Genomic DNA, 26,566 nt, shown 5'->3' with positions numbered 1-26,566 from the left:
AGCAACTAAAGCCATCCCAAAGAAAAAGAAATACAAGAAAGCAAAATGACTGTCTGAGGAAGCTTTACAAATAGCTGAGAAAAGAAGGGAAGCGAAAGGCAAGGGAGAAAGAGAAAGAAACACCCAATTGAATGCAGAATTCCAGAGAACAGCTAGAAGAGATACGAATGCCTTCTTAAATGAACAGCGCAAAGAAACAGAAGAAAACAATAGAATAGGGAGGACCAGAGATCTCTTCAAGAAAATTGGAGATATGAAGGGAACATTTCATGCAAAGATGGCCATGATAAAGGACCAAAATGGCAGGCACCTAACAGAGGCAGAAGAGATTAAGAAGAGGTGGCAAGATTACACAGAGGAACTATACAAGAAAGAGCTTAACGTCCCTGATAACCACGATGGAGTGGTCACTGACCTCGAGCCTGACATCCTGGAATGTGAAGTCAAATGGGCCTTAGGAAGTCTTAGCAACAACAAAGCTAGTGGAGGCAACCGTATTCCAGCTGAGCTATTCAAAATTTTAAAAGATGATGCAGTAAAAGTGCTACACTTGATATTCCAGCAAATTTGGAAAACTCAACAGTGGCCACAGGATTGGAAAAGGTCAGTTTACATTCCGATGCCAAAGAAGGGCAATGCCAAAGAATGTTCAAACTACCGCACCATTGCACTCATTTCACACGCTAGCAAAGTTATGCTCAAAATCCTACAAGCTAGGCTCCAGCAGTATGTGGACCGAGAACTACCAGAAGTACAGGCAGGATTTCGAAGAGGGAGAGGAACTAGAGGTCAAATTGCCAACATACACTGGATCATGGAGAAAGCTAGGGAGTTCCAGAAAAATATCTACTTCTGCTTCATTGACTATGCTAAAGCCTTTGATTGTATGGATCACAACAAATGGTGGCAAGTTCTTAAAGAGATGGGAATACCAGACCATCTTATTTGTCTCTTGAGAAACCTATATTTGGGTCAAGAAGCAACAGTGAGAACTGGACACGGAACCACTGATTGGTTCAAAATTGAGAAAGGAGTTCGGCAAGGCTGTATACTGTCGCCCTGCCTATTTAACTTATATGCAGAACACATCATGAGAAAGGCGGGGCTGGATGACTCAGCAGTTGGAATTAAGATTGCTGGGAGAAATATCAACAACCTCAGATATGCAGATGATACCACTCTAATGGCAGAAAGTGAAGTGGAACTAAAGAGCCTCTTGATGCGGGTGAAGGAGGAGAGTGCAAAAGTTGGCTTGAACCTCAAAATGAAGAAACCTAAGATCATGGCATCCGGTCCTCTCATTTCCTGGCAAATAGATGGGGAAGAAATGGAGGTAGTGACAGATTTTATTTTCCTGGGCTCCAAGATCACCACAGATGGGGACTGCAGCCAAGAAATTAAAAGACGCTTGCTCCTGGAGAGGAAAGCTATGGCAAATCTAGACAGCATACTAAAAAGCAGAGACATCACCCTGCCGACAAAAGTGCGTATAGTCAAGGCTATGGTTTTTCTGTTTGCAATGTATGACTGTGAAAGCTGGACCATAAGGAAGGCTGACCACCTTGAAGTGGATTGAGGCCTTTGAATTGTGGCGCTGGAGGAGACTCCTGCAAGTCCCTTGGACAGCAAGGCAATCAAACCGGTCAGTGCTAGAGGAGATCAACCCAGACTGCTCTTTAGAAGGCCAGTTACTGAAGATGAAACTCAAATATTTTGGCCACGTAATGAGAAGGAAGGACTCCCTGGAGAAGAGCCTAAGGTTGGGAACAATAGATGGCAAAAGAAAAAGGAGACGGCAGAGGATGAGTTCGCTAGATGGAGTCATGAAGCCGTTGGTGTGAGCTTGAGTGGACTCCGGGGGATGGTGGAGGACAGGAAGGCCTGGAGGAATGTTGTCCATGGGGTCTTGATGGGTCGGACACGACTTCATGACTAACAACAACGACGACTCAAATACAACTTTGGCCTGCTTATTACCCACTGATATTTCAATCAATAAGTGAATAAAAGTTGTATGTTAAGAATGAGCTTGGTATAGTTCCAACTAGTCTACATTTCTCAGTCTTTCTTGGGACTAGATTAAAAAGATGACCCTAATTGCACCTGGTGGCCTAGGTTTCAGTTGGAAAAGTTCAGCAAAGGGGTGGGGGGTATAGCAGAGGTGTATCAAACAGTATGGGCTTAACAACCTCTTAGCAATGTGCTGCTCTTGATTTCTAGTGTAGAACTGACACTTCTCAGTGCCCTTCACCTTTCTGAGACCTCTCCAAATTCTTAAGGAAGTTCAAAAAGGGGAGATCTTAAAGCAACTCTACACATGTCAGAAAGCCTTAAGACTGCCCTTGTGCCACTACAGGGGACTGATGCACACACTTCTGCAGCTGAAAAAAATTAAAAAGATGACCCTAATTGCACTTTAAAAAAAAACTAAAAAAAAAAAATTAAAAAACAGCAGCAAATAATCAAAATGGAGACAGGAGGAATAAGACCAGGTTACTAGTACTTCAGGTTTTGGGTCCTCCTCCATCTCCCCTAAGATGTGTGGTGATGGCAACGAAGTAGGACATGTTAACCTCAACTGGGCCCTCAGTGCCCTGTCCCATGTACTTAATTGCTTTCCTTGTGGGTCCACGGGCTGTGGTCTCCCATGACACTGCCACAACACTATTCTTAGGGAGAGTTAGTCGCATCACTTGGAGGGTCATATCAATACTGACAGATTTTGCAGAGGTGGGTCCATCCGCCTCCCTTTGCCAAATGGTGCTGTCTTCCATGAACAGAAAGGAGAATTGATGAAGGAATGTCTCTTCCCCTGTATGCCCTCACACCCCTTAAGATTGGCAGGGGAGGCCTTATTCCGGGAACGTTCTTAGAGGGAGGTACGGAGGGTATCCACTTTTCTTTTCCTTTTTTTTCCTAGGCAACACAGCACTCACTTACGCTTGTGCTGGAGGCTATGTGGATGTTGTGAAAGCCCTTTTGGAGTCTGGCGCTAGTATTGAGGACCATAATGAAAATGGCCACACTCCTCTTATGGAGGCAGGGAGTGCTGGACATGTGGAAGTTGCCAGAGTGCTGTTAGAAAATGGCGCTGGAATCAATACCCATTCCAATGAATTTAAGGAGAGTGCACTTACACTGGCTTGCTATAAAGGTATAGTATTGATATCTTACAGTTGTAACCGTTCATTAAATAAGCTAACGGTACTCTTCAACAAAAATGGGAAAGCCTTAGTCTTTTTAATTTAAGATATTATTATGATTCACTTGAAACATCTTAATCTGCCTTGCCTTTGTACCTTTGTCAAAACTGATAAAGTGACATTCTGTTGTATTAATCCCACTATTGGAAATTATTATTTGCTCTTCATTAGCAATTTATGACTTTCATTCTCTCAGAAAAATAGCAGCTTAAATTGCATGTTTTTAGACTGAAATAGGTTACAAAATAAACTGTAAAATTTATTTGTAGGATTTAATATGTTCAAGAATTCTTATGGGGTAGGGAATGTATTTACTGTCCATGCTATACTTCTTTTCCTTTCCACAAGGGGTTTGGATATAGCATTTCCCAGGACTAGAATAAAATTGAAGCAATACATGAATTCTAATGCAAATTGCCTATGTTTACAATCACATAAGAGACTTCTGTCTCTAACCTGTGAAAGATAGGCAATGTAGGCATAAAGCTGCTAAAGATTAATGGGTATACAAATGCATTTTATAAAAGCTGCTTCAGCTTCCTGTCTTTCTGAAGAGGAAATAATTTTGAAATATAAAGAATGTTTTAATGTGTCTATGTTTGAGATGAAGAAAGGTCTTACAACTCCTCACATGTCCTAGCATGGTTGACTGGGGGATGCGGGGAGTTGTAGGAATGTTTTCTATCTAAACACGTATACAATTGCTTTTAAGTCCTTTTTTCTGAAGGTTTCTCAGCTTTCTTCGTCATGGTCTCTGTGCTTCACATGTATGGGGTACTGCGTCTGCATTAAAAAAAATGGAGGGTCCACAACTTCAAAAGAGGCTGCAAAATAACCACCCACCAACCAGGCAAGCCAAAACCATCCTCTGTGGCTTGGGAACCATGGCTACCTCTGATATGCCTAAAATGTCTAAGGAGAGGACAAAGCACCTCAAGCTCCAGGGCTTTAAGCAGGCTAAAAAGGCTTGAAAAAACCCAGCTTTGCTCTGCTGCCTGTTTCAAGCATTGCCAATTCAATCAGCCTCCATTCCTATGTTTCCAGATAGATGGGTGCAAACACTGATTTGATCAGCCTCCATTCCTACATTCCCAGCTGGACCGGTGCACACACTGTCCTTCATCATGGTCTTTGTGCATTCACACATATGGGTGCTGTGCCTGTGCAGTGCTCTATTTGGGAAGATTTCTCTAGCTTAGCCTAGAACTTTCTGTGCGGGCCCCGCCCCCTCCCTGCCCATATAATTAGTGATCTCCCGCCATTTTCTCACTTTGCTAACTACCGATGCACCCCTCACTGGCTGGGGTGTTCATTCCACTGGCTGTGTACAAGGTACTCCTCATTCTATAGAATGTGCTGGTCGGCAGAAAAACCCAGATAGTCTTGGACAACACTGGCCCTCTATTTCTATATCAACAAACAGGGTGAAACAAGATCCATCTTACTGACTTAGTTAACCCTGTGTATATGGGACTGGTACATTTGTGATGATGGCAAAAGGAGAAGGGGATGGCAGAGGATGAGGTGGCTAGATGGAGTCAATGGGCAGTGGATGTGAGCTTGGGTGGACTCCGAGAGATGGTGGAGAACAGGAGAACCTGGAGGAATGTCGTCCATGGGGTTGTGATGGGTCAGGCATGACTTTGCAACTAAACAACAATAACATTTGCGACATCACCTTAGACAAGATCGACCATCTTTAGGGCAGAATGTCCATAGACTGTTATGAGACATTACCTTAAACACTCTTAAACCAGTATGTCCTTAGACCCATGTATGACTGGCAAGATACTCAACTGTAACCCATTCCAAGTCACAAATAAGGAACTCGGCACAGACACCCGGAATAGCATCTTCACTACATGGGGAACCCCATGAGCAGACCTCTTCACTACAAAAGAGAATCCTGCATATAGGATGTCAAATGCCGGAGTCAACAAGGTTACCAGGTTATATGCCTTTTGCATCCCTTGGATGGGAACTGTCCCCTTTGCTTCTCTACACTCCTTCTCATCTCGAAGACAATAATGAATATGTGGACTGGCTATACATGAGCCACCTTGATAAAACCATGGTGCCTCAGGCAGCCCTCCAATTTCACCACACAGGAGACAGCAATACACCCTGACAGTCAAAGACTTCGCATTACAGTATGTCAGATCCCTTATTTAATGACCATAACTACTACCCTGCTCCCTTCCAACTATAAACTCCTACTCCTATCCAAACTCCTACTCCTATCCAAACTCCAGTGAAAGTGCAATTCCAGTGTGAATCTCTGCTAATAACTTCCTTGTGATCACCCAATTACTTGACAGTTGCAGCCATTGACTTGGGCCCTCTTGAGAGGTTTCAGAGCCTGGATCTTCCTGTCCATTCCATCCTCCCCTGTAGGAACCTGTTCATGGTGTTACACTCACTAATGAGCCACCATTCAAAGTCAGTTCATAAATTCTCTGCCCACTACAGAATGATCCTCCAACTTCACTTACCTTGAGGAGATGATACTCCATACTGGTTTGTCTGTTCTCTAAATCTCTTCCTCCTTCTATGTGATTGAAGAAATAGTGATCTTGAAACTACAGTGTACCTTGGTTCAAGAACTCGATCCATTCCACAACTCTGGTTGTGACCCGAATTGGTCACGAACCATGTCAAATTCCCCCAGAAGGTTCAATCTAAATAAGGTTAATCCGTTTTGACGCCTATGAACGTGATCATGAGCCGAATTTGGTCATGAGCCAAGTCAGGTTTCCCCATAAGGTTCAATGTAAATAAGGTTAATCCATTCTGTAAATATTTTTTTTAATCACAAAAATTTGAAACAGAGTAACAAAGAACAACAAAGTACAGTAGAGAACAGCAACCTAGGTGGTGGGGAGGTTATTGTTTGGAGGGAGAGTCCAAATGATAATTGTGCGATAGTGACCAAGCTCGGGGGGTGGAGTGGCCATGATCATGATCATGCTCGGGGGGGGGGGAGATGGGCGTGATCACACTCGTGCAGGGAAGATGGCCGCGATCATGGTCGTCACCTGATGCAGAGTTTATTGGTCCTGAATCCAGTCGTTTGCAAAGCAAAACCTTTGTTCACCAAATATATGGACCACTCCAACAACGATTTGGTTCATACCCAATACCTTGACCATGGGATTGTACAGATGATTAAATTAGTATACCAGTGGGGCTACCAGACACTCTCCATCAAGGTGATATTGGCATCTACGGCACTCCAAGAGAGACCACCATTCCATGTGTTGTGCAGACCAGATATGTGCACAGCAACATCCACTTTCTTCTACCACTGTTGACTTCATATTAGAGCCAGACAGGACTACACCCTAGTTCAGGATGTGTTGTCATCTATTTTTATGTACAACACCCCCCACCTCCTTTAATGGTAAGCTTGCAAGTTACCCATATGTGTGATGCACAGAGACCGCAATGAAGAAAGGCAGGTTGCTTACCTGTAACAGTCATTCTTCAAGTGGTCATCTGTGCTTTCACACAGTCCACCCACCAGCCCCATGTCAGTGTTGGTGTATGAGTATAATGATAGGACATTTATGGACATACACACAGGGCAAACGATGGTCTCCAGTTGGACTGCGAAAATGGCAGGAACCTGCCTACCCAAGTAATGAAAAAAGGAGTGGGGCTCCCGCCAAACATTCTGAGCTTAGCTAGCGGAATCTTCCTGACTGAGGCACTGCACGGGTGCAGCACCTCACACATTCATATGTGTGAATGCATAGATGACCACTTGAAGAATGACAGTTACAGGTAAGCAACCTACCCCTTTGGTTTTCATACTTCAGATTTGAAAGCCCTATATGTATTACTACCTAGTTTGAAAAAATTACATCAGGCCATTTAGTTTCCCTTACTGTTATACAGACTGCATTTTTAAGTTCTTCACAATACCAAATGCTTTAATTTCTGGTGTTAAATGAATGACTTTAGACAGTTCTCACTCATCTGACATTCACAGCCTGTTTGAGAATTTTGCTACATTTACTTTGATAAAGTTAAGAAGGTACATACATTTCAAAGAAAGTGGTTATCTTTGACGGAATTCTAATTTTCAGAGTGGTTATTTTGTTTGTTTGTTTCTAGGTCATTTAGAAATGGTGAGATTTTTACTGGAAGCAGGTGCAGACCAGGAGCATAAAACAGATGAAATGCATACTGCATTGATGGAGGCATGCATGGTAAGTAACATGGCAATATGGTACCCAGACATTATTCCACTTTTCTGGTTTGGCACAAGAGTGTCATACAAGAGAATTTTGTATTTTGACTTTGTGGTAAAGTCTCTCCTTTAAGATTGATAAAGGACTGATTTCACAAAGTCTTCTAAATATTGGGTCAGGGTCTGTGTTTGCCTGGTGGCTTACTGTCTTGTTTGTAGGGGGAAAAATTATTTATGCTGTATTTGTCTTCTAGAGTTACTTGTGGAGTTCCAGCCCCGGTTGGCTAGATAGAACCCTGCTGTCTAGGTTCTGCTCCTGAGTAAAGCATGCTCTTGTTAGTCATGGAATAATGCTCTAAAGCGTATATGATACATGTATATCTGATGCAACTCAGAATGCATGGTACCTAGGAATACAATTTTTAAAAGAGTTAAACTAAAAAGTAAAACTGTATCCACAGTGGAGATCTAATCTTGCATTTCATGACTTAAATTCACAGTGGCCAGGGTTGTACGAGGGGAAATAAGCTACAGTGACTGGTTGCATGTTGCAGGAATTGACATAATTATTCTTAGCAGTATGGCTTGTCTTCTTCTGTGAACCTGTCTAGTGGGGCTTTATGTCATGAATAACTAGCCTCCTAGAATGCAAGTGACTCTGTGTAGTGAATTGGTGGACAGGTTTGGACTTTATGGTAAGCCCCCCTGCAAATAAGCCACCATGGGTTGACTTTTTGCTGAATAACTCTCAGTACACCTGACAGATGATAGGGTTTGATATAGCTTGTCCTTGTCCTCACTTCCCCCATAGTCTTCTCACTTGCTCTGGCACACTTCTGAAGTGCCTTTGCAGCAGAGTGCCTCATTTTCTCAGTCTGTATCACAGCACCCTTTCTGCGGTTGTTCCACTGTGGTTGTTGTCTTCTAAAAGAAACCCCACATTGGCTTACCAAATGGAATTAATTTTCTGATCCTTTATGAACCAGGTGTTTGCCAGTTGATTTTATTTTATTTTTCAGGGACTTTCATATTGCACAAAGCTTCCTCTCTGATATTTAGCCAAGTGTTCCCTCTATTCCCATTTTTCTTTTCTGCATTTACATTGCTAGCTAGCAAACATTTTTCTTAAAAATACAGTAAAACCTTGGATTGCGAGCATAATTCATTTTGGAAACATGCTTGTAATCCAAAGCACTTGTATATCAAAGCGAATTTCCCCATAAGGTTCAATGTAAATAAGATTAATCTGTTCTGTAACTTTTTTTTTTTTAATCACTAAAATTTGAAGTGGGCACGCTCAGCGGGGAAGGCGGGCATGATTGCAGGCATGCTCAGGAGGGGGAGATGATTTATTTATTTATTTAAAATATTTATATGCTGTCCTAATCACAAAAAAACCTCAGGACGGCTTACAATGTAATAGCATAAATAAAATCCCTGACCCACACTGCCTCCTAATATCTTTCATGGAGGGTTCCCGGAGGTGAGCCTCTGCTGCTGAGCTCAAGGGGTGGGAGGGCAAATATGGAAGAAGGTGTTCCTTCAGGTATCCAGGTCCCAAGCCGTTTAGGGCTTTATAGGTAATAACCAGCACCTTGAATTGAGCTCAGACTCACTGTACTCACACCCCCAGCGAGAGAGAGAAGGACCAGTGCTCAGTTGTGACGTGATGCTCTGCAGGCAAAGCTCACGTAATACTTGTTCTGCAAGACATCACTTGTTTATCAAGTTAAAATTTAGAAAAACTTTTTGCTCGTCTTGCAAAACACTTGCAGACCAAGTTACACGCAATCCAAGGTTTTACTGTTATAAAATAAAATATAAAATCAGGTTCACTTTACTCTAAAATTAAGCACACTCACTCTCAAAGTGCCCCTACCTCTCTGGTATTTAGGCAAATATTTGCAAGTTCAAGGATAAGCCACTTCAAGTCATATATTGCTGTCTAGCAAATAACTTTAAAAAATGTTACTTCTTGTTACTCTAAAAGAAGCACATCTGCTTCCAAAGTAAGATTTTATATGCGTTACAGAGCAGCCCGGCCGCCCCTTGAGATCGGCGGGAGAGGCCCTTCTCCGGGAACCCTCCATGAAAGAAATTAGGAGGGTGGGTACTCGGAGGAGGGCTTTCTCTGCGGTGGTGCCTAAGTTATGGAATGCGCTCCCCAGAGAGGTCCGCCTGGCACCATCGTTATTTGTTTTTCGGCACCAGGCGAAGACCTTTTTATTTAAGCAGCATTTTAACGGTTAATATTATTGGATTTTATCTGGCCAGGGCGGCTTATTTTATATTGTATTTTTTGTATTTTTAATCTAATGTTTATATTTTTTAATTTAATATTATAATTATTTTTTTAATTTATTGTTCGGCGATCGGCCAAATGGGGCGGCATAAAAATGTTTTAATAAATAAATAAATAGAAATGTACACAACTGTCATGGCAAAGCAATCACATGGAAAACCTCATGGAAGTCTTAAGATAGTGACATTTGCTCTTGCACAGGGCTAAAAAGAAAAATTAAAAATTTGAGAATATGTTTTGGACACTTGGTGATATCTTTTTTAAAGGATTTTTGGAAACATTGTGTGAAAGCAGCTGAGAAAGGATAAGAGAGGCTGGTAGCAGCATGAATGAGATTGCAAAGAGTGGCAAGGGTTTTCACTGCTCTGACCAGGTAGCCCTCTAGCCATTCTGGCAACCCATGATAAAATAACGCTGCTGAGTTGGTATGATGCCAAAAGCTACCACGGGTATGACCAGCCCTAATCCTAAGCCAGGATTCTCAGCATGCCTTGCTCCTGAAAAATAAGCCACTCATCAGAAATGACAAGATAAATGGCTATCCTTGAATTTATATTACCAACAGGGAAGGTGCAGTAGATAAAATAGATGCTATAGAAACTATTATCTGTTATTGCTGAGAAATCATGGAGGACAAGAGAAGTGCCAGAAAAGGGCTACTGTTGTCCCCATCTTCAAAGAAGAACCTAGGAACTACAGACCAGTCAGTCTGACATCAATCCCTGGGGAAATTCTAGAGCAGATTATACAGCAGCCGCACTGCAAACTCATTGAAAACAATGCAGTAATTGGTGGAAGACAACATGGATTTCTTAAGAATAAATCCTGCCAGATTAATCCAGTATTTTTTGAACGGGTAATCTACCTGATGGACTGTGAGAACTGTGTGGATGTGATCTATTTTGGGACTGCAGGTGGCGCAGTGGTTTAAACCACTGTGCTGCTGGGCTGGTAGATCAAAAGGTCGCTGGTTTGAATCTGTACAACGGGGTGAGTTCCCATTGCTCCATCCCAGCTCCTGCCAACCTTGCAGTTAGAAAGCATGCAAATGCAAGTAGATAAAAAGGTACCACTTCGGTGGGCAGGTAACAGTGTTCCGTGCACTTCGGTGTTTAGTCATGCCGGCCACATGACCACGGAGACTGTCTGCGGCTCCCTCGGCTAGGAAACGGAGATGAGCACCGCCCCCTAGAGTCAGGCATGACTGGACTTAATGTCAAGGGGAAACCTTTACCTTTACATTTAATCTATTTTGACTTCAGGAAAGCTTTTTACAAAGTGTCCCATGATACCCCTATCAGCAAACTAGCTAAAAGATCCACTATCAGGTGGATCTACAGAATTGGACTTAGTGCACTCATCAATGGCACCTTCTCAAACTGTGGAGAGGTTACAAGTGGGGTACTGCAAGGTTCAGTCCTGGGCCCAGTGCTCTTCGACATTTCTATTAATAATTTGGATGAAGAAGTGCTGGGAAGGCTTAAGAAATTTGCAGATGACACAAAACTGGGTAGGATAGTTAATATCCTAGAAGATTCAACGTGATCATGAAAGGTTGGAGCACTGGGCTAAAAACAACAGAATGAAATTCATTAGGAAGAAATGCCAATTTCTGCACCTAGGAAAAATAAACCCAAATTCCTTGTTACAAGAGAGGAATACTTGATTTAACAATAGTACAAGTGGGAAGGATCTTGGAATTGTTTTAGATCTCAAGCTGAATATGAGTCAACAATGTGACATGGCTGAAAAAACGACAAATGCTTTTTTAGGCTGTATTAATAGAAGTATCATTTCCAAATCCCATGAAGAACTGGTTCCCCTTTACTTAGCACTGGTTAGACCTTATCTAGAATATTGTGTTGAGTTCCAGGCACCACAATTTAGGAAAGATGCAGACAAACTGGAAAGGATTCAGAGGAGGCCAACAAGGATGATCTAGAAAAAATGCCCTATGAGAAGAGATTGAAAGAATTGGCCGTGTTTGTCATGTCACATTCTCTTCTCAATCATTGCAAAGTGCAAGATAAAGAATAACAGGCCCAAGTTACAGGAAGCCAGATTCTGACAAGATATCAAGGAAATTTTCCTGACTGTTAGACAGTATGACAGTGGAACCAGTTATCCTAGGAGGTTGTGGGCTCTCCCATACTGGAGGCATTCAGGATGCAACTGGACAGCCACGAGAAGAGGGATGGTTTAACTGGGAGTCCTGCACTAAGCAGGTGGTTGGACCTCTGTCCCTCTGGCTTCTTCCAACTCTACTGTTCTATGATTCTAGGACACTTGGGTCACATGATGCAGCAGCTCATAGGCCCCCAGCCGTGGTGTTTTGTCTCGTTGTCTGAACCTGGCTCAACCTTGTCATGGTGGTTTAAGTTTCACAAAGAAGCCACAGAGAGAACCTGTGACTTGTTTTAAGGCTGTCCATACCCATGGTGGGTTGTTGAGTAATCCAAACACAAGAGAATCATCATACCATGGGATGCCAAGCAAAAAACCCTCCGAGCTGTCAGTGCCATATTTATCCACCCTCATGATTGTCCCTCTGCTGATACCCAAATGGCAGTTTGGAAAGACCATCTGTTCCCCATCTGTTTTGTTTTGCTTTTTCCCCAGGGCTTCTGGTATACACAAATGGGGCCATTTTAAGAATTATTATTTTCCAGTGCATTTACAAATGCTTTTTTGCCTGTCCAATATGAGTAGCCTTGCCTTGTCAATTTTCATATATCTTTCACAGTGATAGAAGCAGATAGTGGGAGGGACTGTATTTCCCATTTGGCATTGTAACCCTCTAGCTCTTAAATGTTGAATTGACACTTGTCAGTGAACCTCCGCCTTTTCAACCATTTTTAGAGGACGTTCACAAGTCTCAGGTCAGCACTTAAAAGGGAAGGATTACAGTGTCAACTGGGAGGTATGCCTTTCTCACTTTAGTACTCCTTTGACAGCTAAAATATACAAGGCAGTTAAGAAGGCAAGGATACACAAATCAGGCAGGTGAAAGTGTGGTCTTTTGAAGGAACAGGGAAAAATAGCTTGGAAGCACCATTTTTTAAGAGCCACAGAAAGAAAAGATAAAATTCTCCTCCAAGGCTCCTGGGATAAGTGCTGGAGCCCGCTGGAGGACTGCTGGGGAAGGAAGGGAAGAACAAATTATGGTAAGCCCAATCATCTGTCAGCTGTGGCTTAATGTGGCTTGTGAACCTACTGAGAGTATGTGATATATTCATGTAGCACAGCAGCAGCCATTTTTTTTTATATATGTAAACTTGTTTGTGAGTTTACAAATTTAAAAGATAATGTAACAACTGTAAGTGAGAAAATACTTCCTTCTGGGCTTTGTCATCTTATGTTATTCAGGATGTGTAAATGAGCCATTTCAAACTTCCTCAGGGCTTGCTGAGAATGTGGCAAACCTAAACCTTCTAGTATTAAAGCTAGTACTTCCTGGGCAGTGCATTGCAGGAAGTATTGTATAATATTTTGTTTCACATTATAAAATAATTAATTGAGGGTAGGGAACTTATTATCTAGCCCTTGTGTATTTACTTTTTTTTTGCTTTCTAGGACGGGCATGTGGAAGTTGCTAGGTTACTCCTTGATAGTGGTGCTCAGGTGAACATGCCTGCTGATTCCTTTGAATCTCCATTAACATTGGCAGCTTGCGGTGGGCATGTAGAGCTGGCTGCCTTATTAATTGAGCGAGGGGCTAACCTGGAGGAGGTAAATGATGAAGGTTATACACCACTAATGGAAGCTGCCCGAGAGGGTCATGAGGAGATGGTGGCTTTACTTCTAGGTCAAGGTAGGTATAAGAATACTACACGCACCACTGAAGGCATCTGAACATCATACAATGTATCTTTTAGGAAACTAAATTGTTTGCCAGTTTTTGTTTTATAATCTATAGTATACAATATTAAATATTATACAAAAATTCCTATCTGTCTTCTGGCTGTATGATTAATATGCAGGTCACTACTAAACAATGACAGCAGAAAATGTATTCCTTTGAAAGTCATTAGCCACACAGTCAGGACCCTTAATTTATATTCTTTCAATAGGTACACTTGGCAGACACTGAAGGTTCTACGAAAGTAAGGAATGCCATCTGGAATCATGAAAAGCTATGTAAATAGCATGGGACTATTTAAATTGAGTTGAGAAATTTGGCTGGAGAAGCATTGTTATTATGTGCAGTAGTCAAATGATGTTAAACTGTTGCTAAGTACTGTTCTACAAACATAATTTGCACTGATATGTTTTTCTCCAAGGAGCCAACATCAATGCTCAGACAGAAGAGACCCAAGAAACTGCTTTAACCCTAGCATGCTGTGGGGGCTTTCTGGAAGTGGCTGACTTCCTTATTAAAGCAGGAGCTGATATAGAACTTGGCTGTTCTACCCCCTTAATGGAAGCTGCTCAGGAGGGTCACTTGGAGCTAGTTAAATATTTATTAGCTGCAGGTATGAGATGGTTCTCTCTATGGGTTTATTGTACAAGTTTAAAATTGAAGCACAGCCTGGGAGTGTTGATATCAAAGGGCTGTATTCCATGGTGACTTAGTGAACTTCTTTATCATATTCTGTGTGTCCTTATGTACAGTAACATGTCATATACACAGCTGTGCAAATAATTATAACAAAGTATGTTTAGAACATAATACTCAGACCTTTTAATACCTAAGTATTTTCTACTGGTTAAGTAGCATAGAATATCACTGGAGAGTGACATCCTTTGCATATTTTCTAAGCTTAATATACTTCATGCTGCTTCAGGAGCTAATGTGCATGCAACAACAGCAACAGGAGACACAGCACTGACATACGCATGTGAGAACGGTCATACAGATGTAGCAGATGTGTTGCTCCAAGCAGATGCAGACCTGGTAAGTTGTCGAGTAAAGCGTTGGGTTTTTCCTGTGTTGCGTAGTTTTTGGCTTTTTAAAAAAGATTATATTAATTTAGGCTTATTTGCTGCTTTATCTGCCTCAGCAGTAGGCTCTCAAAATAGGTTGTACCCCAATGAATAATAAAATTTATTAAACATAAAACTAGTTTAAAGATGTTAAATGAAACAAAATGGACATCTGAACACAGCCAACCAAAATAGCCAAAGTTACAAAAAGCAACTCCCAGCATTGTAAGATAGCACTAAAAGAAGGTTTTAATAGCAGCAGCATCAATAACACAAGAGCACAATTTTAGCAAGTTTTTTGAGGATCAGGAAAAACCCACCCAGGCAAACTTCCTTAGGGAAGGGAGTTCGGTGGGTGCCTCAGCTGATAAATGCTAGTAATTCATTGTGGTTTCTGTGCATCACACATATGGGTGCTTCTCAACACAGTGTCTCCCTCAGGAAGATTTCTCTAGCTTAGCCTAGTACTTTCCATGGTGCCCTGCCCGCCTTCCACCCTGTATATAAGGGCAGGCTCCAACCATTTTGACAGTTTGCTATGGACCGCTGTTTGCCAGTGCATCAGGATCTCCAGCGTTCATTGCCTCTCTTTTGCCTTTATGATATTTTTTTGAACTTTCCTATACTATTACACTCTTGTGATCTAATTTCTAATTTCTACTTTCCAATTTCTATTTTCTTGCTACCCTTCTACAACCTATCAGAGCCCCTCTTCCCCCCTCCACACATCTCATCTCTCATTTAAAAAAAAAACTGTGCGTGCGTGCACACACACACACACACACACACCTATCGTGTTCTTCTGTATTCCTATCTATTCTATATTCTCTCGATGTCACCCAGCAAAGCGGCCTTCTGAAAGTGTGCAGGTTGCAGAGTGAAAATGCCATCCTCTGATGGACATATTCTATGCTTGTTTTGCCTCAGTGAAGAGCACCAGGTTGATAAGTGTAAGTGCTGCCAGGCATTTACTAAACAGGCATGTAGAAATAGAGCTGGCAGGTTTCAGATGGAGATGTGGGATCGGGCTCTCAGCAAGATGAGCAAAGTGACCGAGGAAGGAGGTCAACGTGCCTTGATCTCGATGGAACCCTTGAGGAAACACCCTCCCACTGACACCTCTGAGAAAACCAGGAAGAACCGGAGGGTCTAAAAAAAGCAAGGAGAAACTTACGCATCTCTGTTCCAAGACCTCAGGAACGAAAAAAAGGCCAAAAAGACCGAAGGCCACAAGTGTTCCGAACGTCATTGTTCCAATCCAGAGGAATGTTCTCCATTTGTGAGGGCAAAGACTGTGGAGCCTTTGGGACCTACATCTCCTCAAGATGCTCCTGTCCGGTCATCAACAGTTCCAACCTCTCCGACACTACCCCATGGTAGAGATCAGCAGTCGCTTGCGCACTGCAATGTTGAATGAACACAGCCTGCACATAGAAAGACCTGCACCTGGCTCAGGCGATGAAATAAGGGAGTCGCCTAACCCTCCATGAGAGAGAACTCCTCTTCATCAGGAGCCAGACCCTATACCACCAACGCCAGGTCTCTCCTATGGTCCGCCTTCTGCTCACCCTTTGCCGATCTCATCTCACAGATTGGTTCCCCTAGATCCACTCCAATATCGACACCGCAGAGGTCACTTCTGGTACCCACCGCCAAGGCACTATTATCAAGATTACCCATGGGGACCGGTAGCTGATCCTCACTACACCTGGCTGCCTCTGTCTATGGCAACACACTCATGCTGGGCCCCTATGAGATCTCTGCAGCAAGAGGAAGGTGAACCCATACACCCTAACTCCGTTCCAACTACCTCAGTTTCCACTGAGCCAGAACCAAAAGACTCAAACCCAACGTGATCGATTTCAACAAGAACACAGACTATGGACTCTACACTCAGCTACCTCATATCAAGCACACTGGATCTAGATCCTGCGATCCAACAGATCCTTACAGGCTCCCACAAACCTAACACTAGAACGTCCTATACTGCAAAATGGACAAAGTTAAAACAATTTGCTACTCTCCATTCCTTTGATCCCTCTTTGGCTTCAATTGCTAATATTTTGCAGTTTTTGTATGCAATGCATACATCTGGGCAAAACCCACTTCAATATGGGTGTATTTGTCTGCGATCTCTGCATTTCATGGACTGATTGATGGGCATATGGTTTTCTCTCATCCCCTCTCTTGTCAATTTCTGAAAGGACCAATGAACCTTCAACCTCCAGCTCGACCTTTGGTTCCATCCCGGAGCCTCTCAGTAATGCTACATGTGCTAATGAAGCATTTGAGCTGCTAGCCATGGTAGACCTTTAACTCCTATCTTGGAAGGTCTCCTTTCTGGTGGCTGTAACCTTGGCTCGGAGAGCAAGCAAACTCTGCACGCTATGAGTGGACTCTCCATGCCTGATGTTCCACAGAGTCAAGGACATGTTATGGACTGATCCATCCTTTCTTCCCAAGGTCTCCTCATCATTTCATATCAATGAGGAGATAGTCTTACTAGCCCTCTTTCCTTTACCTGCAACAGACTTCAAGAAGGCTCTGCACACTCTCGACCTTCATAGAGCACTATTATTCTATTGGTTCCAAACAGAAGGTATTTGCAAGACAAATTGTCTCTTCATGAAATATGCAGACTACTCTAAAAGAGACCTGATCGGATCCCAGAGATTAGCCCACTGGATAGTTGATACCATCACATTGGCATACCAGCTTTCCTCCTTGTAACTACCAGAGAGGCCAAAGACACTCTACAAGGGCTATATCGGCTTCCTCTGTGCTCCATGTGGGACTTCCGATTGAAGAACTATGCAACGTGGCAACTTGGTTGATGCCATCAACATTGATTAAACACTACAAATCGGACATTAAAGTGAGGAAGGACTGCTCCTATGGAAGGGCAATACTTGCCTCCATACTGCAATAACTGTGACATCTATTTATTCTCCCGCCATTCCTTGCAGGGCTATGGACTCAAATCATAGTGGACTGTATCTGTTTGGACTCAGATCATACTGGACTGTACCTGTTTAGCTCAGGTCTAAATGCATAATGTACATACCAGTTCGATCTGTTCTGTCTGTGGACTTTAATATACTTTTTTGCATATAAAACACGTTCTCATATTCGATGATTGAAAGGTTACTTCCAATATTATACACCTAATTGACACCTCCCACCTCCATAGAGGATTGCTTGCTAGTCACCCATCTGTGTGATGCCCAGAAACCACGATGAAGAAATGCAGGTTGCATACCTGTAACTGTAGTTCTTCGAGTGATCATCTGTGTGTTTACACAACCCACCCAATAGCCCAGCATTGGTGTCGGTGGTTAAAGGCATGATCTATGTATCCTTTCGTTTTGATTTCTTCCCCCCTCTCTCGCTATATATATATATATATATATATATATATATATTTCAGCTAATACACATGTAACTACACTGGATGCAAATGCTGGTCTCAGGGAGCCCACCCTTATATACAGGGAGGGAGTGGGCAGGGCTCCATGGGAAGTTCTAGACTAAGCCAGACAAATCTTCCTGAGCGGGAGGCACTGTGCAGGCACAGCACCCATATGTGTGAATGCACAGATGACCACTCGAACAACAGTTATAGGTATGCAGCCTGCATATTTGTTGCACGCAATATGGACATACTGGAATGAAGGGACACACAACGCACATTTTCCTTAGCAGATATTAAGATACACCTTAGCACTCAATTTTATGATCCTTGTGATAGATGCATATAAGCCTTGAAACTCAGATTTACAGTATCCAGTGGTAGAAGCAAGAGACAGTGACATGGATCTCGTCAGCATACTGCATTTTCTCTAGATGGGAATTTTCAGCCATCTAGATTCAGCTCCAGGGAGGGACTGCTGTAAATCCATACCCAGCGTCCTCTCTGTTCACTTTTGAGGCCCAATTGTGGCCTGGTGGCAGCTACACAGCTATGAGGGGAGTGAGTGGGCAGTGGCTTATCCTTCAAGATTGCAGAATCTCAGATGGCAGTGTCAGGAGAACATCAAATTGTTCCCTTAATTATGCTGCAAATTGTTCCCTTAATTATGCTGGAGCTATAGACACTTGAGAAATTTAACTTTTGTGAATTCTGTGCAAACTGAGCTGTTCCATAACTCCTCAGCTACTGTGCACACCAGAATATAATTATCCTTTGGATTTTACAGTACAGCTTTTGGCTCAAAAACATGCCAAAATGTATCTTAATGCATATTTTATGATAACGTACATTTAGAAATACATACTCTTAAATAAATTTATGAATCAATTTGTAGATTAATGTATGCAAAATGGACATAAACTGGAAATAGACTGAAACATCCATAGCTAGGGGGACCTGATACCCATTTGGATATTTTTACTTTAGAGGGCATATCAGCTCTTTGAACTGAGCTGGTAGCCTTTGTTGCTTTTTCAGGGCTTTTTTTTCTGAGCCCTGGACTCTAATTTTGCACAAAACTACAGTTCAGTTTTGTACAACAGCTTTTAAAAGCCTTTTTTAAAGTCTTCAAGGAATTGTGCATTCTTTAAGCTGACTCAGGGAAATTCTTGGTTTTGTGAGCAAATGCGGCATTCAGTCCAAACATTTACCTGACCAAGTTTCTAAATAAGTGCTTATTCATTTAAAGTAAAAGCTTGAGTATAAACTCAATTTTTGGCTGACTTTGGTAAATGGACCAAAAAAACCTGTGGTTACCTGCCCTTCCTCTAGTTGACTTTGTGGCTGCAAAGTTAAGGCACTCCAGGCTTTCTTTGACCAAACAGCATCAATGAAAGCCCTAACATTGTAGCAATGCACCTGGCATTGTATCTAGAAATTCTGTCTTTCATTATCTGTGCACTTTTCTACTTGGAAGGAGAGTAGATGGTCACCAGTTTTTACAACACTTTCTTATTTGGATGCCTTTCTGAATCTTCTTCAAGATTACCCTCAGAATTTTGATCAGAGGAGTCATATCCCCATTACTAAATTACTTTTCAACCTAGTATTTTTCCTGAAGTGTTTTATCTATGTTTTGTTTTCTGATTCATTGGATTATATGCACTCTATGACACTCTATGACTTTTTTGAGTAAGGTCACATTCCTATTCATGTTTAGACAGAAAACTAATCCCAGAACTCCCAGAATTCTCCAGCCAGTGTGGCTGTCTGGGACATGCTAGGAATTTTAAGGCTTTGGAGATCTAGAAATGTTCCTTTAAAGATTGCGTAACTGTGCGTATTCAATACATTTTATTAGATAAAATGAAAAATGCAGATTAAACTAAAAATGTTTAAAACAATAAGGAATTTGATTTCCAAGATGCTTCTGTCTTAGCTTCTTCTCTCTTTCTAGGAACATGAATCTGAAGGAGGAAGGACTCCATTAATGAAAGCAGCAAGAGCAGGTCATGTCTGTACTGTCCAGTTCTTAATTAGCAAAGGTAGTTTTTGTGAACACTTTCACCTTTTTATTGTGTTGAGGTATTTTTGTTCAATTTGCTAATCATGAATAGTTGCTTTCACATTTTGATTAGAAATATTCATATGAAGTTTTTGAGTTGCATGATACATGCATTAACTTAACCATAATAGAAAATGAAGTAGTTCTAGGTTGTATAACACAATTTCAACTGGTATAAATTTTATAACCTAATAAACCAATGAATAGTCCAATTGCATCTTAATTTAGTAAACTATAATTAAGATAGATAGACTTACTTTTTTCTCCATAAATTAATGAAGCTTGAATAATACAGGAATTAATTATTTTCTCTCAAGTTACTTGCTTATGTGCCTTTTCAGCTGGAAAAAAATCTCTTGTTTTATTGTGCTAGTATTTATTTATTTATTTATATTTCTATACTGCTCAATGCCTGAAGCTCTCTGGCCAGTTCATGTATTTGCATCAAGGTACAAAACTGCAAATAATAAAACAGTCTAAAATTCCAGTGTACAAATTTCAAACAGCTTAAAAATTCCAATAGACACAAATATAAAATTGTTTAACAGTAAAACATTTCCAATACACTAGACTGAAAGAACAGATGACAGCACATCTTATATCCCACCTTTTTTCCTTTTAAGGAACTCAAGGCAGCTTACATAATGGTCCTCCTCTTGTCAGTCTCATCCTCACAACAACAACCTGTGACTGACCCAGATTTGCTCAATCCTGCATTCTTAACCACTATATCACACTGGCTGTCATGTGCCATTAAATGCCTGGGAATATAGAGCAGTTTTGACCTGACACTGAAAAGTTAGCAGTGTTGATGCCAGCCAGGCCTCAACAGGGAGACCATTCTACATCTGGAAGGAAGGGGCTCCACTGAAAAGGCCCTTTTACTTGTGACCTCTTTCTGCACCTCCCTTGGTGCATAACAATCAAGACATAGCAATCAAGACTTCTTCCAGAAGATCTAAGAAATCAAAGGGAAATTCAAACCTACACTAGGAATGCTAAAAGACAAGCAAGGGAACATACTATCCAACCAGGAGAAAATAAAGAGAACGTGGGAAGAATATACAGAGGAAGTATACGAAAGAGGTGAAAGGATGACAGACTTCTTCAAAGTAGAACCATATGAAGAACTGCCTACAATATTAGAAGACAAAATGAAATCTGCTCTGAAACCACCTGCAAAGAATAAAGCACCTGGAGTAGATACCAATAGAACTATTCCAAGCTGCAGAAAATTAATCCATCCAAATCCTAACAAAAATATGTCAACAAATATGTTAAAACAATGCCCCGTAGGCTGGAAACATTCAATACATATTCCAATCCCCTAAAAAGGAGATGCAAAAGACTGCAGCAATCATAGGACCATTGCATTAATTTCCCACACAAGCAAAGTGATGCTTGAAGTGTTGCAACAAAGACTACTACTCTATATAGAGTAAAGCCTTTGTGTGGATCATGAGAATCTACAGATGATCCTGAAAGAAATGGATGTGCCTCAGCACTTGCTTATCCTGATGTGTAACTTGTATTACGGGCAAAAAACTACACTTAGCACAGAATATGAAGAAGCAGGATGGTTTCCCACAGGCAAAAGTGTCAGACAAGGTTGTATTTTATCAATCTGTACACATAAGGAGATGTGTACATAAGGAAAACTTGATTAGAATCAGAGGAAGGAGTGAAATTTAGTAGAAGCAGCATGACTAATTTAAGGTAAGCGGATGATATTGTACTAGACAGAGAGCAGCAATGATGTGAAACAAGTCCTGATAGAAGAAAGATGGAACTACCTTTACAGCATATGACTTCCTTGAAAGAAAAAAGTACAAAATTAGGACTGCAGCTGAATATGAAGAAAATAAAAATCACGTCCACAGAATTGCGGAACTGTGATGTTAATAATGAAGAAACTGAAATTGTGAAAGCTTTTACATACCTTGGCTCAATCATCAATTAAAGGGAGACTGCACACAAGAAATTCAAAGAAGACTGAGATGTGGATGACTATAATGAAGGAACTAGAACAGATCAAGTGTAAGTATGTCTTATTGGAATCCAAGGTCGAGATCATCCAAACTAATCACAGTCTTTGAGTGCGAAAGCTGTACAGTGAAGAAAGCTGACAGGAAATAAAATGTGTTCAAACGATGGTGCTGGAGAAGAGCTTTGCAAATACCCTGGATGGACAGAAGGACAAACAAGTATGTCCTAGATTAAATCAAGCCAAAGCATGCCCTAGAAGCAAAAATGACAAAACTGAGGCTGTTATACTTTGGACACATCATAAGACGCCAACTTTTATGCTAGGGAAAGTCGAAACAGAAGACAAAAACGAATACCAGATATGAGATGGATTGGAGCTGTCTGTTGAAAAAGTTACTTTGGGTGCACATTCTCTAGGGCTGCTGGCTGGTCTTCAGAAGAATTACAAGGGGCATTCAACGTATTCTTGGTATCAGCATGAAGAAAAAGGAATAATAAATTGAAATAATTTTTATTTTTCAATGTAATCCCCCATAACTTCAATACACTTATTACATCTAGAAATTAACTTTTCAGTTCCCTGTAAAAAATACCCTTCCTCCTTGTCTAAAAAATGTGTGTTAATTGCTACCTTGAGCTCTTCATTGTTGGAAAATCGTTTTCCACAAAGATCTTTTTTAAAGTTCAGGAATAGGTAGTAGTCACTGGGAGCCAGGTCCAGGCTATGGGGTGGGTGGTTTTTTTCTTCGAAACCACAGTCTCGCACAGCAGCCTTCGAAACACGCACCGTGTGAATGGGCACGTTGTCGTGAAGAAGCAGCACACCTGCGGTCAGTTTTCCCCACCTTTTTTCCTTAATTGCTTCTCTTAAATTACCCAGAGTGGTTGTGTAAGATGCTGCATTTATGGTTTCACCTTTTTTCATGTACTCAATCAATAAAATTCCCTTTGAGTCCCAAAACACTGTGGGCATGATTTTTCCGGCCGATGGAGTGACTTTGAATTTCTTCAGAGGGTCAGCACCTTTTTTATGCCACTGCATGGACTCCTGCTTACTTTCAGGGTCATAGTGATGAACCCAAGTTTCATCTCCAGTAACAATCCGGTCGAAAATACTCGATGGATCTTCACTACAGAGCTCTAAAAACTCCCTACAGCACTCGACTCGCACTTGTTTCTGAGGCGCCATGAGCATTCGCGGCACCCATCTTGCACAGACCTTTGAAAGGTTAAGATGGCCATGAAAAATAGTAAATATGGTACCAACAGATAGGTTTGTCATCTCTGCTAACATTTTGATTTTTTATTCTGGCATCTTCCAATACAAGTTTCTCAATTTTTTTCACATTTTCTTTCGTAGTGGCAGTAACCAGCTCGCCCGAGCGAGGGTCGTCTTCAATGCTTTCTCTGCCCCTTTTAAATTCACTTGACCACTTTTGAACAGTAGATAATGAAGGTGCAGAGTCCTGGTAAATGGCCACCATCTCTTCTTGAATGATTTTTTTGACTTTTTCCTTGTTTTGTAAGGAACTTAATCACAGCGCGGTGCTCGATTTTCGTCAACATTGTCGCATCAGTCATCATGGTCATCTTTCACTGAGGATTACTAGGGAACTAATGATCACACTTATTTGAAATTTTGCATGTATACCCTCAGATAGTGTCATTAGCTAATGAAATAATTAAATTACCCACATCAATAGCAAATCAACCCAATACTGAGAATACATTGAATGCCTCTCGTAGAATCAAAACAGGAAAGAGGAGAGGTGCAGGAGGAGGTGTGAGAATGTAGGCCATCCCAAGACTGTGAAATGAGAGAAATGGAGATGCTTATCTCAATGCCAGACTCACCAGGTGGGCAGGAAGTTACTGGGAATAATCAAAATATACAGTTCCAAACAGCTCTTGAAATTGAAGGGAACTGGGGAGAGGATGGTGTCTGGTGCATTAAGAAAAATAGTGAAAACTCTATGTTCTTGTAATCACCTTTAAATGAGTTCATTAGTCCTTGACCCAAATTTTGTGGAAGTGAATGTATATATAGGGCTAAATAAGTACAAAGACCTATATCATGTTGTTTTCGCTTAGTCTCATAGGGAGTTGATGTATTCATGCTTGAATACACTGTAGCGTTCAGTAAAAGATGATAAAAGTGACACAAGTATGGAACTACCTTTAGAGCATATGAGTAACTGTGGTAAACCTACTTACAAATAAAAACATGTTTAGAGCAAGTGACTTCTATCAATTCCTGATAAAGTCTATGTAGATTAGGCCCATCTCTTCCTGTAGAGGAACCCCTCCTTGCCCCAGTTTCTGCCCTGCCTTGTACAGGAGAGAAGACAAAACCTGGACTGAAGCTGGCTTTCTCAAAGAATGTTCATAGGCTTTCTTCCCTTCTTTCCTGATTGTAGGTCAGTTAGCACAGCTGGAAGGAGTGTGGCTAACAACTTCTCTCCACCACCATCATTTCTCACTATTATAGCAGGAGATGGGGGGAGACTATGGCTTCTACTTTTGAACAGCTTCACTAAGAGCTGAGGGAATTAAACTGAGTGAGGTTATGATGTTCTGTGGTTCTCATAAACATAGTTGCCTCAGGGATATATAGATAGGCTTTCAGTCCAATTTCTTATAGAAGGAGACCAGTGGGAAGACTCTCACCAAAACATATCAGTGAAGTTAAGAGTAAGAAGCAGTTCTAATCCTTTTTAAATTCTTTATGACAGGAGCAAATGTGAATAGGACCACAGCTAACAATGATCATACGGTATTGTCACTTGCTTGTGCTGGAGGTCACCTGGCAGTTGTGGAATTGTTGTTAGCTCATGGAGCTGATCCTACACACAGACTGAAAGTATGTGGTGTTCTTTCATAATTAAATTATGTACTGAATGCATGTTGTTGGACAGCCTTTCGATCTGCATATATAGCATAACAGCATATAATATGTAAGCCCAAATTAATTTTTACATTTAGATCCCCTACTGCTGTTGTATAATTTTTTTTCTAAGAAACTCTTGTATTGAAAAAGTTGACTATTCTAATAAAATTGTATTTTTATATTCATCTCCCTTGATGTGAACATGCTAGTGAGCGTATAATCTGCTAATAGTGCTATTTGCAGGCAACTGGGAAACATGGAAAGTCAGAAACTGATAGTTAAAATTAGGGTTTGACTATTCTATAGCACTATTACCAATAGTACTTTACAAAGCATTGTGATAATCTTATTTATGCCGCCCTAAGTTCCATGAGGGTGGGGTAAAGTACAAAGCCTATCTATGATTTAATTTTTTTACCCCTTTGCTGCTTTATAGGATGGTTCAACTATGCTAATAGAAGCTGCTAAGGGTGGCCATACCAGTGTGGTTTGTTACCTGTTGGACTATCCTAACAACCTGCTTTCTGCTCCTCCACCTGAGTCCACTCAACTGACTCCCCCATCCCAAGATTTAAATAGGGTAAGATTTGAAGAGCTGGCATGTCTGTCCTTTTGGATTTTGTTTTATATGTCATTTTTAATGCTGGAGTCCTGCTAAAAATAGTCACCACTCATCTGGAAATAAAGCATTTTGCTTAAGATATATTGTTGAAAATATATTAAACTTCGATAAGGAATCACTAATCTATTTGGGGGTTTATTTTAATTTTTATCTCCTGCTTCATTAGGTAACCTGTAGTAGGGAAGGCTTGGCTGGGTGGACTCAACGTTTTCACAGTTTCTGCTGTGGTTATTAAAATACTTCTGTTACTGCTGAGAATTTCAAAAGTCTGTGAATTTTTTCATCTAAAACTGTGGCTATTAGTAATAGTTTAATCTTACAAATGGTGAAAATATATACACATGGCAGTTTTTCTGGATAACAGTTTATTTTAGTCATGTAGCATAACAATGAATATAATCTTAGTATCCCATGTTCTAGGCTCCTCGTGTACCAGTACAGGCACTACCCATGGTTGTCCCACCCCAGGAGCCTGACAAACCCCCTGCCAATGTTGCCACAACCCTTCCCATCAGAAATAAAGGTCAGTTGTAGATCTGCGGATGGTCACTAAAATATATTTCGCAGGTAGAATGTATAAGGTTGCTTTTATTTCTTGAATAAAACTAGTATCTCTAGAGCAGTGATTTCCAACCACCGGTCCGTAGACTGGCACCAGTCTGTGGGAGATTTTCTGCCAGTCTGCGGTGGGGGGGGCAGCATCCCACTTGCCACTGACCAGTGCAGGGGTTGGCTGTGCTGCACCACCTCATCCTAGGTTGGCATCACATTCACAGGGGGTGCGCCAGTGCTGCCAGGGGTGAGGGGCAAGGAAGAGAGAGGTGGCTTGGTGGGAGCCACGCTGTACCGATATTGGTATTTTGTTCTTTTGTTGGCATTTTTTGTTGCTCAGTTTCTGGTTGTTTTGGAGATTCTTTCTTTCTTTCTTTCTTTCTTTCTTTCTTTCTTTCTTTCTTTCTTTCTTTCTTTCTTTCTTT

The 26,566-nt window shown here is 41.3% G+C and overlaps 1 protein-coding gene across 8 annotated transcripts in view; it reads left to right on the top strand.

Moving 5' to 3' along the window:
* ANKRD17 (ankyrin repeat domain 17) overlaps positions 1-26,566 on the top strand; it is a 161,796-nt gene that overhangs the window by 23,288 nt on the left and 111,942 nt on the right. For all 8 annotated transcript variants that reach the window (XM_044447261.1, XM_044447258.1, XM_044447255.1 and 5 more), the window contains exons 6-14: positions 2,921-3,154; positions 7,320-7,414; positions 13,271-13,508; positions 13,978-14,169; positions 14,482-14,591; positions 19,987-20,074; positions 24,813-24,940; positions 25,404-25,547; positions 26,010-26,112. In XM_044447261.1, coding sequence (XP_044303196.1) covers positions 2,921-3,154; positions 7,320-7,414; positions 13,271-13,508; positions 13,978-14,169; positions 14,482-14,591; positions 19,987-20,074; positions 24,813-24,940; positions 25,404-25,547; positions 26,010-26,112 — 1,332 coding nt within the window. The remainder of the gene's footprint in view (positions 1-2,920; positions 3,155-7,319; positions 7,415-13,270; positions 13,509-13,977; positions 14,170-14,481; positions 14,592-19,986; positions 20,075-24,812; positions 24,941-25,403; positions 25,548-26,009; positions 26,113-26,566) is intronic.

The sequence above is a fragment of the Varanus komodoensis genome, unplaced genomic scaffold (genome assembly GCF_004798865.1).
Source record: "Varanus komodoensis strain SLA01 unplaced genomic scaffold, ASM479886v1 scaffold51, whole genome shotgun sequence".
Taxonomy (NCBI): Eukaryota; Metazoa; Chordata; class Lepidosauria; order Squamata; family Varanidae; genus Varanus; species Varanus komodoensis.
The sequence above is the reverse complement of the archived record's forward strand: the minus strand, read 5'-3'. Positions and strand labels throughout refer to the sequence as shown.